The 16,868-nt window shown below is 43.1% G+C and overlaps 1 protein-coding gene across 2 annotated transcripts in view; it reads left to right on the forward strand.

Moving 5' to 3' along the window:
* fbxl17 (F-box and leucine-rich repeat protein 17) overlaps nucleotides 1-16,868 on the forward strand; it is a 202,896-nt gene that overhangs the window by 835 nt on the left and 185,193 nt on the right. For both annotated transcript variants that reach the window (XM_035639827.2, XM_035639826.2), the window contains exons 2-6: nucleotides 997-1,511; nucleotides 2,082-2,462; nucleotides 2,562-2,684; nucleotides 2,967-3,224; nucleotides 3,386-3,517. In XM_035639827.2, coding sequence (XP_035495720.2) covers nucleotides 1,017-1,511; nucleotides 2,082-2,462; nucleotides 2,562-2,684; nucleotides 2,967-3,224; nucleotides 3,386-3,517 — 1,389 coding nt within the window. In that variant the 5' untranslated portion in view covers nucleotides 997-1,016. The remainder of the gene's footprint in view (nucleotides 1-996; nucleotides 1,512-2,081; nucleotides 2,463-2,561; nucleotides 2,685-2,966; nucleotides 3,225-3,385; nucleotides 3,518-16,868) is intronic.

Here is a 16,868-nt window from a genome sequence, read left to right on the forward strand (position 1 = left end):
TGAGTGCTAACATCTTGCATGCACAGGACACATTTTGCAAGATAGTGTGTGTGTGTGTGTGTGTGTGTGTGTGTGCTCCAAATCATGCTTGTGTGTTATAGTGTGCAGAAGCTGATGGGATAAAGTATCTCACCCTTGCCACCGGGGGTCTGGACATGTCCACCTGATTGGAGTTTCCTGAAGCTCACTGAACATTGTGGGCAAACGTGTTGTGGGCAAAGTAGCGAATGTTCCCTTTTTGTGAGGGAAGAGGTTCTGGCTGATTTTTATGAATACTATTTATTGTGCCGCTGGCCATATTCACAGTTTTGCTGAGTAAATTATTTTCCGGGAACATTGACAAAACATGCAGAAAGTCATGACACTCAACTAATGTGTTTTGTTGTGATACCAAGCTAAAACGTCACTTGGCACTCTATCACCGTGGCTCAGGAGCGGGTAATCCTCTTACTGGGAGGTTGGTGGTTTGATCTCAGGCTCCTGTACACTGACCCCAATGTGTGTGAATGGAATGAAGGTGATGAGTATAGAATGTGACTTTTATTGTAAAGGTCTCAGTCTATTTTCAGCATCATATGTGCTCTGAGTTCTTTCAATATGTACAGATCTATCTTGATTTTCCTTGGGCATCACATTTTTTTCAGCTTTATCTTTATACTATCCTCACATATCATAGTTTACAGTGCTGTGTACGGTGCAAAAGTGTAACACACTAAAAGTAAAATGAGGATAATTATAAAAGTACTGCAACAAATAGTAGTTATTTGTCAGACAACTTTATATTAAGTGCACTAAGCATATTCTGTTCATAGTTATTCACTGAACTAAGTCGTTGTTGCCATTTAAATTTTTTTGCAAAGTTATTGTATGGTTGCTTCTGTTAAGAAAGCATTAAAATCCTGCTGAGTTTATGAATGAAGTTTTATTTTCATCAATCCAGAAAGGTACTGAGAATACAGATGAATTTGCTTCTGAATGTACTCTCTTTTGTTCTAGAGTTTCCTTGAATCATCTATATGGGCCATCTTCTCTCGAAAAATGGTTACCGCCTGAAGAAGAGGACACGCAAGTTGCATCACAGAAAGAAGAAGAAGAGGAACTGTTTCCTGCAGGGGCCTTGTATGCTGTGCTTCATCGTCCAAAGCAACAGCAGCAGTCCCGACGACGACAACAACCATTTGGAGGTCGGTGTCAACGGCAGCGGGTGCCGCCACAACAGCGTCACCGGAATCAGTGTTCCTGGTGTGGGTGGAGTTGCTATTGGAGCAGTATCTGCCTCGAAGCTTGCTGAGCGATACGCAACGCTCGCGTCTCCTGAGGACTGCTCCAAATTTCTGCTGTCACCAAGGGAACTAACTATCTGGGAGGGCCAGGGGAGGAGCCTGCTGTCAGCTGTTCCTGCCAAACTGATTCAACCACCAGCGCTGTTTCGAACCGCGGGGGTGTCTGTGGCCGTACCCATACCTGTACCTGTGCCAGTGCCTGGCTGCACCAGCGACTACATTGAGATGGTAGGGAGCTGCTGGGGAAGTGCCGCACCAACTGTACAACTGTAAACGTTGTAGCCACTGAAGTTACAGCTACGATTTACCTTTGTCAGCCATGATTTATCTTAGCTTCAAAGTTTACTAATAATAAGCCATAGTGGATAGGCTGATCAGTTATTATACCCCCCTATGCAGGAGGATCTCTTGAAATCCCATTAACAACCAAAGAATATTTGTGAAAATTGGAGTCAAAGTCAAAGCTTCACACTTTGTAGTACTTGTTTTGTTTTCACTGAGGATCCATGGTCAAGAATGTTGCCTTTTATTTTTTTTTGCCGTTTCACAATATGGGCGATGATGTCAGGTTCCTTCACACTGTAATTAAAGTAATTAAAGGCTTTTCAGATGGAAATCTGGGTCCACCTGACTGATGTGTGTGTGTGTGTGTGTGTGTGTGTGTGTGTGTGTGTGTGTGTGTGTGTGTGTGTGTGTGTGTGTGTGTGTGTGTGTGTGTGTGTGTGTGTGTGTGTGTGTGTGTGTGTGTGTGTGTGTGTGTGTGTGTGTGTGTGTGTGTGTCTCCCTCTCTGGGTGCAGGTGTGTAAGAGGAAGTGTTCAGAGGTGCAGAGGTGCACCCCCTGTAAGCAGCCGCGCTGTGCCTTCGCTGCCCCTGACGGAGGGCTGGAGAATGGAGGAGTGGGAGGAGGCGGAGGAGGAGAGACCTCCTCAAACTCTGAAACCGACCACTGCCACCTCCCCCTCTGTCCACTACCCTCCTCCTCCTCCTCTTCCTCTGCCACCTCCTCTTCCTCCTCACCTGCTGATGGCTGCTGTGGGTTAGGTCTTCGTGCTGATTTGCCCCACAGTTCAGACATGTCCCCCTGCTGCCTGCATCACTATGACGACTGCCAGGCGAGAAGTTCTGATGCTGCTGATCACTTAAGTATCAACCACCTGCCTTCCTCCATCCTTCTTAAGGTGAGAGATCATCAGAGAGTTAAGAGTTAATATATTTTTGTCAAAATTCGGAATTGTTGTTGAATGGTTTGCTGAACTTCTTTTTTTACATCCTTACAGGTGCTCTCCCACTTGACAGTGAAGGAGCGCTGCCTGTGTGCCTCTCTGGTGTGTAAGTACTGGAGGGACCTCTGCTTGGATTTCCAGTTCTGGAAGCAAATCGACCTCAGTGGCCTACAACAGGTAAGCACACAGGGCAGTGCATGTTTTGTCTGAGACTGTATTATCTTTCGGAATTATTGCAAGTTCATCAGAGGTGTACACTAATTGTCTTCTCAATTTGTCACATTTTACATTTTCGACATTTAGTCAAATTTTTCTGACTCTGGTTTTGACTGGTTGAGCTGGAGAGGCTAAAATGTCTTACCTACAGGAAGGACAACTTCTTCTCCTCAACCGTTATAATAAGGAATTATAATTTTTTGTTTCTACTGACTCATCTCCTTGTGTTATCCCGTTCTCCAGGTTAACGACGATCTGCTGGTGAAAATAGCATCTCGGAGGCAGAACGTGACAGAGATCAACATCTCGGATTGCCGAGGGGTCCACGACCACGGCGTTTCCTCCCTGGCGTCTCACTGTCCAGGCCTGCAGAAGTACACGGCATACCGCTGCAAGCAGCTGGGCGACATGTCCCTGTCAGCCTTGGCCACACACTGCCCTCTGCTGGTGAAGTTGCATGTGGGGAACCAGGACAAACTAACTGACGATGCACTAAAAAAGGTGTCTGCATTTTAACCCATGGATGAACACGTGATCCAAAGCCTCTCATTTCAATTTCTAAGCCTTGTGTGTTCTTTTTATTGCCAAATGAAAACTGACAGGTGAAGATCTCCAATATTTGATCTTACATATACTCAATGATTTCTCCTTTCTGCCTTCAGGTGGGAGAGCACTGTAGTGAGCTCAAGGACATCCACTTGGGTCAGTGCTACAGTATCACAGATGAAGGCATGGTGGCCTTGGCTAGAGGATGTCCCAAACTGCAGAGACTCTACTTGCAAGAGAACAAACTGGTCAGTCCAACACCTCCGCTCTCATGTTCAGTGTTTCTCCCTGCCTGTTTCCGGGTTTCTGCTTGTACAGGCAGTTCGAAAACTTTCAAGTGTGCATTCATCTCATAAGAGGCTCTCCACAGGAGTACTTCTCAGCTTTGTACTACCAACAATTATGGTTTAAAAGATTATTGATAGAGAACTGTGGCCCTGTTTCTTGCCTTTTTTGACTAGTCTAAGAATTAGGCCTGGGAAACAATAATAACAGTAATTTTCATCAATAGCAGTATAACAGAAGTTCAATAAATATCCGTATATTGCTTATGCATTTTGCAAGCATGGTGAGGAGGTCTAATATATAATTGGTTCCTAAGTTCTCCCACAGATTAGTAACATGTTTTGTTGTTTAGAAACCTTCACTAAGGAAAATCCTCCTTTAAACTTGAAAGAAATAATAATTTGACATTTATTGTGATAATTAACGATGTTGAATGATATGATTTTTTTTGGCCATATTGCCCCGCTCCATTAAGAATTCACGCTCTGATTACAGCTCAAAAATCCCACCAGCTTTAAGGTTTGCAGGCAACGTCTGCATACAGATGTTTTCATTTCTGTTCATCCTATTTGAATGTGTCCCAAAAGTCACCAGAACCTAGACTTTTAGTCACTGGATCAAAAAAGAAAATGAACATTTGGGCCTTTAACTCACTAGTTCCCTGTATGATGATCTGATCAGATCTTGTAGAAAAGCAGGGGACAATTTTTCTTAAAATTACTGTGACTCATTAATGTATAAAAATATGTAGGTTCATATTAACGCCACCCACACATTTATACAACTGCTGACTAATTCCCTCAATCATTTTTAATTATCACAGCTGGTATTGTTTTATACGTCATCCGCATTACATGACCATTAGACAGCTGAGACAGATACTTCAAAACCACAGCTAGATGTCACTGTTTTCCAATTCCTGAAAACAGTCTCGCTCGCAGCTGCTTACTTTTTTGTCGGCCACAGCTTTTAGACACTAATGCTGAGTTGTGCATTTCTCCGCAAAGTTGCAACCACATATCCTCTTTAACTGTATTTGTCGCTTAGTGTTGGATTCTTGATACAGAAAGAGAACATAAATCTGGCACCTTATTATTTAGATTCTCCTTTTATCACTTAATGCTTTTGTCTCTTTTCCACTGATATTTCTTAGAAGTCCGTTGAGTAATCATGACCTTGATGAATTAGTCCACTTAAATTGTTAACAATAGCCCAGTTTGTTAAAACCCTATTCATCAACTTAATAGTGTATGAAATTAGCATGTACCACTAGGTGAGAGATTAATATTGCCGCTGATAACATTTCAGCGCAGCAGTATCAATTTCAGTCATTTTTCAGAGGTGAGATCATGGCAGTTATTTTAACTCGCTGTCATTAGGGTCGGAGAGAAATGGGTTGAGCTTATATGGGGAATTGTTATGTCTAGGAGCTGTGGTTGCTCGGCCTAAAATTGTCATTATGTTTGCCAGAAATTTAGTCGAGCCAGAAACGCTTACATGCCATTTCTCAGAGGGCTTCTTTTTCTTTTGGGCTGATGGCTTGAGAAACCCTCCCCTTCAACTTCTCAGAAGAAGAAATCTGGTTTAGTTGCTCTGTTGTAAAAGGGTTACAATGACAAATTGCAAATCACAAAATGTGCCTATAAACACCAATGTTGTGTTCTGATATATTTTGCCTTCAAATGATACAGGCTGCGGGCTATAATGGAGTAACTATGCATATTGGAGGTGACACAACCACTTGAACTTTGAGGATCTTATTGAAGCATATTTTAAATGTTTTTCTGAAGGTTAATGCAGAAACTGAATGGATAAACACTTCAGGGACCAGTGTGTGGGCGCAGCCCCTCGTTCTTTATTTGAATTGATCAAGGGAGTGGCATTGAAATGGGCTTTTCGGTTTTGTTCGGTTTTCAGTGCGCTGTGAAATGCACAGTCATGGGACACTACGTTGAAAGCTCCTCTCCTCTTGTTTTCTTTTCCCTTCCTTTCTGCCGGCTTTTGCGGTACAGGGATCCTGTCTCTGTCTCCCCTAATCAATCACAGATGAGGATGAGCCTTTCACTCACTCTGATCTGCCCTCTCTTTCTTCTTCTCCTCTTCCAAAGCTGAATAATTGAATCGCTGCAGGATGTTTCTGTGTGGTCTTTCCCTTTTTGTTTTTGCCATACACCCACATACATGTTTTCTGTTTTTCCTTGTCTTTTTCTTGTCGCGGTTGTGGTTTCAGTTCCATGCTGGAGGGTTATTTTTCTCTTTTGTTAAGTCTATATCCTGCTCTGTAGATGGTTAGATGGCTTTTTTTGGAGGGAAGGTGGCGCAGCTGCCCTGAATAAGCTTGTGTGGCCTAAAGGAAATATTTAAACACTACTAGCACTAATCGTATTAGCAGTAATTCTGCTAATGTTGCCCTGTCAGTATGCTACATATTTAAGCCACGAAATTCTGAATCATGGTCGTTAACTGAGGTTTTGGAGACTTGAAGTTTGGGAACCGGTTTATTATCTTGTTCTGCTATGATGCAAAATGTGATATTGCAGAAGAAGGAGTTTAAAGATAATGCATAAATTCTTTGTTGAAATTATAATCCAGAAGGGCACAACAGTTATTTCATCTCAACAAATGATAGTTTAAAAGTTGCTGATGCAGTGTACTCTTCAAATTTAGTTTGCATGTGAAATTGATGCTTGCTCTTTCATCGCCTGTTAGCCAGGGGCTAAATCAGCCCAAGGCTAAAAGTGTGTTGTGTGAAAAGCAGGTGACTGGTGTCTCTGGATCCCACTGCTTTTGACATCTACCCTGCATTCTTTATTCGCGTTCATCCAGTATTCATGCCAGAGTCGGTTATATTACACCAGTTGCCTTTCAAGTCTTGTTTTCATCTTCTGAAGTGTGTGTTTTTTTCTCTCTCCCCCCGACCCCCCCATTCATATTCTGTTCTCCTCCACCACCTCGAAGGGCAAAGGCTCTGAGAATAGCAAATTCCCCTTTTCCTATTCTCACTCCAATTTGCCGAAGGGGGGGAGAAGCAGCCCTGAAAGTTTAACTCTGAGTTCTGTCAGATTCACAGACCAACTGGCGGACGATTCATAAACTGTAAAAACCTCTCGTCACCCATCTTTCCGTGTTGGTAACTTTCCCTTCAGTTAAACACACGTTGCAATCTGCAAGCATTTTTTTTGCTTGTGAAGCACTTTTCGACTCTCTTTTTCCCCTCTCTAAAAAACTTTAATCTGCTCTCCTGTCTTGTTAAAATCAAAGAGTGTGCACTTAATTTTTCTGCAGGGTGATGGGAAGATTCTTCCACTGGCTCATCTCAAAGACATTATGTCTGCCTCTCTCTCTCTCTCTCTCTCTCTCTCTCTCTCTCTCTCTCTCTCTCTCTCTCTCTCTCTCTCTCTCTCTCTCTCTCTCTCTCTCTCTCTCCCTCCCTCCCTCCCTCCCTCCCTCCCTCCCTCCCTCTCCCTCTCTCTCTCTCTGTCTGTCTGTCTCTCACCACACACACACACACACACACGCGTGTGCAGAAGCTCTGATTATTTACAGTTTTAATTAGTTCAAAATGTGGAAATGTAAGTGGAACTGTAGACATGACCTAACACAGATTAGCACGTGCCCTCAATTTAGGTGTAATTACCACTCTGCATGTACAATCAGAGAACTTCCCACCCAAGCTTTCACTGCATTTTCCAGCTCTCTCTCAGCGAGGTGTTTGCAGCGGAAAGGGAAGTGACCCTCACTGGAACAACATGAAGCACAGGGAAAATGGAAGTGAATGGTGTATTATGGCTATCGGTCAGTGATGGACGCCTCCCGCTCTGATAGGCTGTCGGTCCAGCTCGTCAGTGTTCAGATTTTTGCTGGCAGGGGGAGGATGTCAGGGAGGCTACACCCGGTCCAATCAAGCATAATCGCAGATTAGATTGTATATTGACATTAGCAGAGTTAATTAGCTGGATTAGAGGGAGAGCAGAGACAAAGGAAGTGATAATGATAGCTGTCAGTTATTATGGGATAGACCTTTTTGACATTACACACACACACACACACACACACACACACACACACACACACACACACACACGGGAGCAACTGAACTGAATAGCTGCCAGCTGCACTGGAATCTCCTCTGGAAACTTCGTCCACATATTTGACTGCAATTAGAGATAAACAGAACCACACTGACCAGCCACACTAATGTACAACTACACACACACACACACACACACACACACACACACACACACACACACACAGGAACAGTGCTTTGTCCATCCTCCTAACACGATCTCCTCGAATCCCCCCTGGTCCTCAGAGAGGAGAGTTTAGACTTTGCAGGATGTTGATTGTCAGTTGTTGTACGATGTATTTATATATTTTGACTGCTAATGGCAGTGGATTATGCCTGTCAGAGTGAAGGAAAATCTCTGCTCCCATCCCAAATTTCCATGCTTTCATGTCATCAGGATGTCTCTCTAATTGTCTCCTCTCTGTCTTTTTTGTGTTTCCTTCTCTTTGTCTGTCTCTGTGGTTTTGGGAGGAAGCCACGTGTAGGTGAGGCCAAGGTGAAATTTACTGTATAGAGCTATAGAAATATTGTCTGCTAATGTTGGGTCATACCAAAACAAATAATCATAAATCCTTTCCTCTCCTTGCTTCACCTATTCTATTTTTTTATTCCTTCCTTTTCCACGTTTCCCAGCTCATTGTGTTTCACTGCAGAGCTCTGGATTTGTTCCATCATCATCTATTTTCTTCTAGTTATGTTGAAAAGAACACGTGGGAGGGATCTTCTCTAGAGCGCAAACACAGAGTCCAGTAATCAATTTATCGACCACTAGCAGTGCTGAAGAGCAATGTTTTTTATGATTGGAGCCCTCCCGAATTCTTGCACAGTAGAGCACAATGACGTCCTGTCCATCTCTTCTATTGATCAGCGATGATGCACCAATAAATGTAACCATGCACCAACAAAGTCAGTAAAGACTGCAAGTTAGTAAACATGGCTGTAAGCAATCATTTTTTTTACATATATGAAAAAAAGTGTCATGAGGAAGGAAAGGTCAACGCCTTTGGTGGACGCTGAATACCCGCTGCATTTTATGTGAGTAAAAACATGATATGACCATATCTTTCATAGAAAAACAACGTATTGACTCCCACTTCTAAATTAGCATATATTCTATTTTTCTATGATAAAAAAGAAAGATACTTGTTGAAACAGACTGCTCATTTTTGAGGTTTGAAACTGCAGGTGACAAAACAACTCAATGTTCCGCTTTGCTCAAATTGTTTTTTTCTGGAGCTTTTGGATTTATTACACAATCTTTATCGCCTGAGCAAAAACTCCCTTTTTGATGGTTGAAAGCTCCAGAACAGGCTGAGATTGTTTTGTTAAACAATACTTTCAGTTGTTGGAATGTCGTTCAGACAAAACGAGGACTTTGAACGTTACCCTTGTCTTTGGGAAATTGAAATAAGCATTTGCACAGTTGAATGGAAATTCAAAGGGCAAATTGGAACTGATCAATCAAAAAGATCATGAGCAGATAACTGATAATGAAAAAAAAAAAAAGTCAAATCCTTTCCCAATTGTGTTTGACTCTTTAGGATAGGGACATGAGTGTATTTTGTTTAGTAATAAACTCTGTGCACCATCTGTACACTCTTTAAAAACTTATTTTTACCATTGCCCCTGGTTACATTCTCAGTATGCAGTCTGAGCTAGCTGCACATTCCTCTCTCCAATACCTTCCTCTTCAATGCTCTTTTGAAATGCCTCCGCATCGATCCCTGTCCCCAAACTGCCTCTCTGTGTGTGTGTGTGTGTGTGTGTGTGTGTGTGTGTGTGTGTGTGTGTGTGTGTGTGTGTGTGTGTGTGTGTGTGTGTGTGTGTGTGTGTGTGTGTGTGTGTGTGTGTGTGTGTGTGTGTGTGTGTGTGTGTGTGTGTGTGTGTGTGTGTGTGTGTGTGTGTGTGTGTGTGTTCGTGTGTGTTGGTTGCAGATCGGCCTTTACCTGAAGAGTAATCAGATGCATTAATGAGCACTGACTTCAACCTGGACAGCCGACTGCACTCAGACACAGAAGTCGTCGATATGTTCCCCCCGCCGCCTGCCCAAGAACAAAACAAGTTTTAAAAGGGGAGAGAAAGAAAGCCTGTGTGAGTCTGTGAAGCAAGTCTCCCAAGCAATATTTCACCTTGCTACAATGTTTTTCTATTCAACATTAGTTACCCCAGGAAAAGATCCAGCGTGTGGTGGCCTTTCTTTCCCCCGACTCTATTCATAACACAGGTGCAATGACTTTTTCAAAAGGAAGACAAAGACCTTGGCGTGGTAGGATGCTGTCTTCGATTCCTCGAGTGGCTCATAGAAATGGTCAAAGTACACAATACTTAAAAAAATGGGACAGCCAACATAGCTGGCCCCCTGTTGCTTAACAGTGACAGAATGCCAAAACTGACAATGGTGATGCCAAAGTCAAATTCCTTTGTTTGCCAGGACAAAAACTGTAGCTGAAAGTAGATGAAGTAGTCCGGTAGATTTCTGCTGGTAAAGCCTACATTCCTCCTCCTGCTGACACTTGGGCCAGCAGACGCTGGATATAAAACTTTATGCCATAAACATTCTTAGTTTGTTAAATAAAGTGAGGTAGACAGTTTAAATATTTGGGGAATTGAGGGTTTGGAGTGTTAAACAACTCGATAGCCTTGGGGGGAATTTGTTAGTGGGAATATGCATATAAGCAGCAGTTGTAGCAGTAGTATATTATGTTCTATTAATAGGGGGTTGTGTTGTGATGGTGTTTTAATGGCACCCTGACATTCATGGTATGCATAATGTCTGGAGTTGATCGGAGAATATTGACAAAGTTCTACCCTTGGAGATTCTCATTCATCCAGGTGGTAGTTGTCCAAAGGCGTTGAATCAGGAGCAACTGGACCTGGTTGTAGATTCTACATCCAAGAGGCTCCTTCAGAAGCCCTTTGACAAAGTTTTATATATCTTCTGTTGAAAGTATTTCATCAACTGGTTCACATGTCTTTCTATTATTATTATTAGTGGTCCCATTCGATGTTGTGGGCTTGCAGGGAGGATGAGTCATCTACCGATGACTCTTGTTTTGTGCGTGTCATTAATTTCAGCTCTACATTACTGTTCTTACTGGTTGCTACTGAACAAGTCATGTTCCCCGAACATATGCTTGACGATCACTTTCAGCCAATGACGTCAGGAATGTGTTTAAAATCCCCTGTAAGTAAAATCAAAGATGGTCAGTATACTTTGTGCACATGTCGATGAATGCCCTTGTACTTTTTGCATTGTTTGACACAATGTGCACTTGTGGCGTTTTCAGATTTTAACCACTACCATTTAACCCTTAACCTCTTTTCCTGTCTTTAAATCTTAACTCGGTCAAAGTTTGTATTTTTGATGGTTTTTATGCGTGTGAATTATTAGTGTTGGGTGTTGAAAATAGCTTCTTGGAGGATGGAATAATGTCCCCTGCACTGAAGTACCCTGGACTACTGTATTCGTACCCGTCCCAGTGCTTTTGCTTGGTGTGTTTGACTTTCACCTGCAGAGGGTGTAGTAGGACTGGATAAGAGCAGTGATACGGCAGTGGGCAAGCTGTGAGCAAAAACCGGGCAGCAGAGCGTTCCTCTAAAACTGCACATAAAAGACCCCATGGCCTTTGTAAAAACTTAAGTATAATAATATATTTTTGAGCGACAAACGTTGGATTTCCTTTTTGGCTGCCCTCCTTTGTGGTTTATGTACCTGCGACAGGTTGTACAAATGAATATTCACAAAAGGGTGCATTGAAGTCAGTTTGATTCAGACCAGAGTTATGCTTCACAACCAGTTGATATTAAGGCTTTAATATTTCCTGCACAAATATAAGTGCGTAAAGTCAATGCCTCTCAGGTCCTTTAAATGACACGTACGTTTGGAAAGAATTTGAATACGCGTGAAACGAAAATAAGCATTTTCTCAGCTTTAGCCGGAAACTGTGAATTGCCATAATCTTTCAGTGGTGCACATAGAGCAGCAGACATCTCCGTGACGTTATCAAGCAGTCGCCCACAGCGACCAGAATGCCAGGAAAAGCACTGAAGAATCTTAATGTTAATGTGACTTCCTTTTCTTTTCCTTTTCTGTTCATTGCTTTTCTCTGGCTCATGGAGGGACGACGGCCTTCTGAAATGGGGGTAAAGCTGAGATGAAATCCATGTTATTTTTTTTTTCTTGCTTGGAATATATTTCCTTTAATGGCCAGTGTGCAAAATGTATCCTGCCTTTCCAGCTTTTATCTCATTTCGAAGTTGAAGCTACACAAGGAATATGAGTGAACTACAGTAAGTAGATCTGAGAGGATGAGTCATTCATCCATCAGTTGATCAACAGACTATTTTTTTTTATAATCGATAAATAATTTCACGCTAGAAGTGTCAAATGTCAGCTTCTCAAAGTTGAGGATTTGATACCTTCATTTGTCATTTTTGATGAGCAATATTTTGGGGTTTTGGACTTTTGATGGATATTTTACAGACGGAACAAAAGCTGCAACAAACTTATGGCTGATTGAAAAAAAAAATTATCGATCGATTATCAATAACTCAAGCAAAACTTGAACTGTTTCTGAATTGTTGATTTGATGTAACAAGGTATTTATTTACATCAACCATGTGCCTCCTTTGGAGATGTCAATTTTCTTTTGTTTCAAACACCAATTTATCGATGAAGAAAATAATTGTAAGATGAATTGACAGTGAAAATGAAAATAACCGTATGATGCAGCAGTAAATCGAATTGATAATCAACCAATTGAGAAAATAATCAGCGATTTAATCGAAAAAATTAACAGGACGTGTCTGTTCTTCTGTTTCTCTTCAGTCTGGCCTTTTGTGATCCAATGTAAATTTTTTTAAACCAGTGATTCTACTTTCACTTAAAGTACAAACAGCAACTCTGAATTTGATATTTTGCCTATTGATCACCACTGGTAGCCTGCAGCAAGCTGGAAAGGTTTTGGCAACAAAATGTAGCCTGTAACTTTTTGACAATAAAAAAAAGGAAAAAAATTGGCACAGTTTTCAATTCTCCCGAGGGCCAGAGGCGGGCTCTGACCTGGCCTGTGTTTAAATTGCTTTAGAGGCCCTCTGTTTATCCAGCTCCAGACAGCAGTGGCTTCTGACACCCAGCCAGGGACGTCACTATGATTCATGGCCCTTTCCGACACCTCGCTCACGCCTTTACTCTTCTTAATCTCTTTGCTCTCCCTTTCTCTCCCTCTCCCTCTCTCTGATGAGTTTTCCTTTTGTTTGAGATGGGCAGAAATGATGTCATCATTAAAAGCGGGAGCCAGGAGCCAGGATGGAGGCTTTCGCCTTTCGCCCGGTGGACCGCTCTGTGCGTATCATGATGAATGGCCCTCCGTGGGGATTCACCTCTGTCCCGGGCCTACGGAGAAAAGACAGAAGTGTAAAACGGAAGAGGATTGAGAGAGGAAGTCCACCTGTCTTCTGCCTGTCATCTTTTCACGCATGCAGTCCCTCTGCTCATCCCATCACTCCCCTCCTCTCTCAAACAAACCGTATCCTCCCTTTCAATTCCTTCCTCCTCCCCTCTGTCGCCTTCTCCTCCCACCAAGGCCAAACCCACCCTAATTTGACTTCATTAGCGATGATTGATAAGAGGCAGAGAGGTTCCTGTCCATATGAATGGCTTTAGGAGTTGCGTGTCCGTTTGTGTGTTCATTACCCATCCCATTCCCAGCATTTCCTGGAACTATTTCACCCCTCCACACCAGACGTCACCCTTATGCCCCCCCCCCCCCCCCCCCCCCCCTCCCCCCTCTGTAATGCATTCGGGGCCAGCAATAGCAGCAGCAGTTCAATACTTGGGGTAATGAATGTGTTTAATAAGCGCAGTGGGTCGATGGGCTTAATGAAGGTGTGACAGAGGACGGGCCCGGAGAATTCTGCTGGAACGAGACTCTAACGAGCCTGGGGGGTTAAGGAGGTCACGCTGTAATCGGGATTCCCTCACCTGCGCACCTTCCGTCGGCCTCCTTCCCTCTGTGTTCGTCCCCGTGCCCCCAGCTCTCGTGCTCTGCCACTGCCCCCTTTTTTTGTGCATGTTATGCCTGTATTGGATGTGGATGCGGTTAAAGTAGGGGAATGACATGCAGAAAATGGTCCAGCTGGTTGGGACCACCTGGGACTCGCTGCTCAAGGCATTTGTGCCCGTGTGGTATGCTCCCCAACCATTCCACTATCTGCCTTTATTTCTCGTTCAGTACAGTTCCCGTTTGTCCCTCTGCTGGAATATGAGATGTTTTTATTCCTCTGCATCTCCTGCTTTTTCGCTGTTTCCACGATGCTTCCCTCCGCCTGCTCATTACATTTCCCTCCTCCAAGGAGGTCATGTTTTGGGTTTGGTTTGGCTGTGTGTCTGTTAGCAGAATTACTCAAAAAGTAATGATTTGCATGAATTTTTTTATCGGCCATGGTAACAGGTGATTATATTTTCAGGAATTATTTTGAGGGATTCTTGAAGATACCTTTGCTGGATAGGGCAAACCTTGACATCTTAAGTCATATCTTCACAAAGGGACAACATTTTAAAAATCTGTCGGTTTGTTTCTGTCCATCTCTCATATATGGCTGCCCGTTGGCCTCACTGCAGTGTGGCCATCTTTTCAAGGACGACCCGGCTTAGGAATGCTGGCTGAAAAATGCTCTGAAGTACTACGAGCCCTTTTTTCCCCCCTTCCTAGAAGTGGGTTTCTAAGAGGTTTGCTGGGCTTTTTCTGGAAGCCGGGAGCCTTTATTGTAGTGGACCCTGACGTCAGACAAACCTCTCCGTCTCTCAGAGACTTGACAACTGGACGGCACACTGCTCCACTTTTGTTGTTGTCTTTTATACAGTTTTGAATACTGAGCGAAAGAGAGAGAGGGAAAACAAAAGTGAGTGGGAGTTGCGTGTGTTGGTACACGTCTGGTTTGCTTTGGGAATAGATTTATTTTCATTACAGATTTAACATCCAGGTGCATTCACTCCATCACTCTGCTGATGGATTTTCATAGGTGCTGGTTTGACTGGGAGTGAAAGAAACTGTGATGTGTTGTGTTTTTTTTACTTACACCACACTTTAAAGGTGGTGTTGGGTTTTAGAAGATTTTCGGATTTTGGTTCTTACTTAGACTAGGAATAGGAATACTCAAATTCTTTATTAAATTATTGCTCTGCAATGGACCCCAATTAATGCAGTGTTGGGCTTTTTGGTTCATCATTCAGTTTATAAAATGTCAGAATTGATAGATGCCCATCATTACAAACTCCAAAGGTTTGTGAATAATAATCAGTGTATTGTCTCTTCATCACTTGCCATTCTTTTGTTCAAGCAAAGGAAGTTTATTTTTCCAAACAGATTCCACTTTCTGCTCATTTTCACCTTCACTTTTATTTTCTTTCACCTCGTGTTTTCCCCCACTTGTCTCTTCAGAGTTGACGGGTTCCTACAGTAAAAGCTTATGCGCTGGTGTTGTTTCAGGACAGTTTAAGCAGTCATATCTGTATTGTGAGAACCTCTGATGGACACCTCAGTGTGCACAGCTGTAAAAACATTCCTCCACTTATCCAGAGTGTTAATATAATCAAAGTCAATAATGTTAAAGTCTGCAGCGGGTTTTTGTCTCCTCTCAGTTCGGTGCAACACCCACTCCTGTCTTTAAGAAGCAGCCATTAGTCTCTGCTTCCTCTCCCTCTCCAGCACCAGTATGTCACCAGTGGAAAAGTGTGACTTCCTGAACCTCACATTTCTTCGCCTTGCGTTGCCAGAGTGCAACGCCGTTATGAGATATAGCATCGAGACAAGCAATCGATTAATGGTGCACTTAGCTGGGCTAATTAACAGATATGTAGAAGTGGAGAAAGCATCAGGCAGCATCAAGGAGGTTGTTTCCCCATCGCCAAGACCCCAGATAACCTCTGAAGCATAGATCACTTTACATCATGGTTTACATCACAGGTCGCAGGGCCGAGCAGCTTCATAGACACCTTGCACATCGCTCTCGGTCAACTCTATCACTTCGAAGGATGGCGTAGGTCATTAAGGTGAACAGAAGTTCGATTGACATTGTTGCAGCTGTGATAAAAACGTGTTTTGTCTTTTCAGGACAACTTTGAGAAGCCGGTTTTGGATTGCCTGATGACCTTATGGAGATAGTCTTTCAAGCTTAGTTGCTAACAAATTAAATCTAACTTCCTGCCTTGTTTTTGTTTGCTCCACTCTTTTCTTTCTGTCCTTCAAACTGTGTCCCTCCTTTGAGAAGACACGAGCACATGTCACTCCGTTTCTCATCCCCCTCTCCTCTTCTCAAATCTCCCTTTGCTCCCCTCCTCAGCTCCTTTCTGATCTACCTCTGTTGTCCAATTTGGCGTAGCTAAATCAGCTCTCAATTAAAAGTGAATTTGGTGAAAATGAGCATGCTCCAGAGGCTACAGATAAAAGGGAAGGCAGAGCCTGACTCATCTGTCTGGCTGGCTGTACTTGGCTGCGTGGTGTATTTTGGGGCATGCAAAGTAAATTATGTGTGTTGTAGAGTGAAGACAGCTGATTTGCATTTAGATAAATCCCTGTGGATGTGTGGTTGTCATTGAGATGCAGGGGTCTGTATCCAATGGCCCCCCTACATCGGGCACCTCTTCCTTGCAGGGGAGGATGTGTGCGTTAATGTGTGCGTGACAGAGAGAGAGAGAGAGAGAGCTCTTTGCATGCAGGACTACCTGGAGCATTTGCCCCACTTTTCAGGAAAGCGGTGAAGGGAAGGGAGATGTGAGCCATTACTGGAAGCATAGGTGTGTTCACAATGTGTGTGTGTGTGTGTGTGTGTGTGTGTGTGTGTCTGCCCAAAATAAATTTATGGCTGACCTTTCTCTACCTGCACAGGACTAAAATGACAACTAATAAGATGTGACTGCACATAAATGTCCAACACTGCATCCCATTAGATTTACTGTATATACAGTAAAGCAAAGAACCACTGAAGGTGTCGCCATTCAGTTTTCACACCTGTCCTTCATCACTTACAATTAAAATAGTCACTTTGCTGCGTGTTCGGAAAAATTGGGCCATGGGTGGTGCGCAGTGTCCAGAGGCTGATGGGTTTCATTCGCTCTTTTGGATCATATAGCAACTATCCCGCTGCTCGCCGGCCCAAATTGTCACTGGTAATATATTTCCTGGTGGGAGTTCATGTTTAATGTATTTCCAATCCTTGCTCGTGTATGGCGATGCCTGGTGCAC

The sequence above is a fragment of the Scophthalmus maximus genome, chromosome 19 (assembly GCF_022379125.1).
Source record: "Scophthalmus maximus strain ysfricsl-2021 chromosome 19, ASM2237912v1, whole genome shotgun sequence".
NCBI lineage: Eukaryota > Metazoa > Chordata > Actinopteri > Pleuronectiformes > Scophthalmidae > Scophthalmus > Scophthalmus maximus.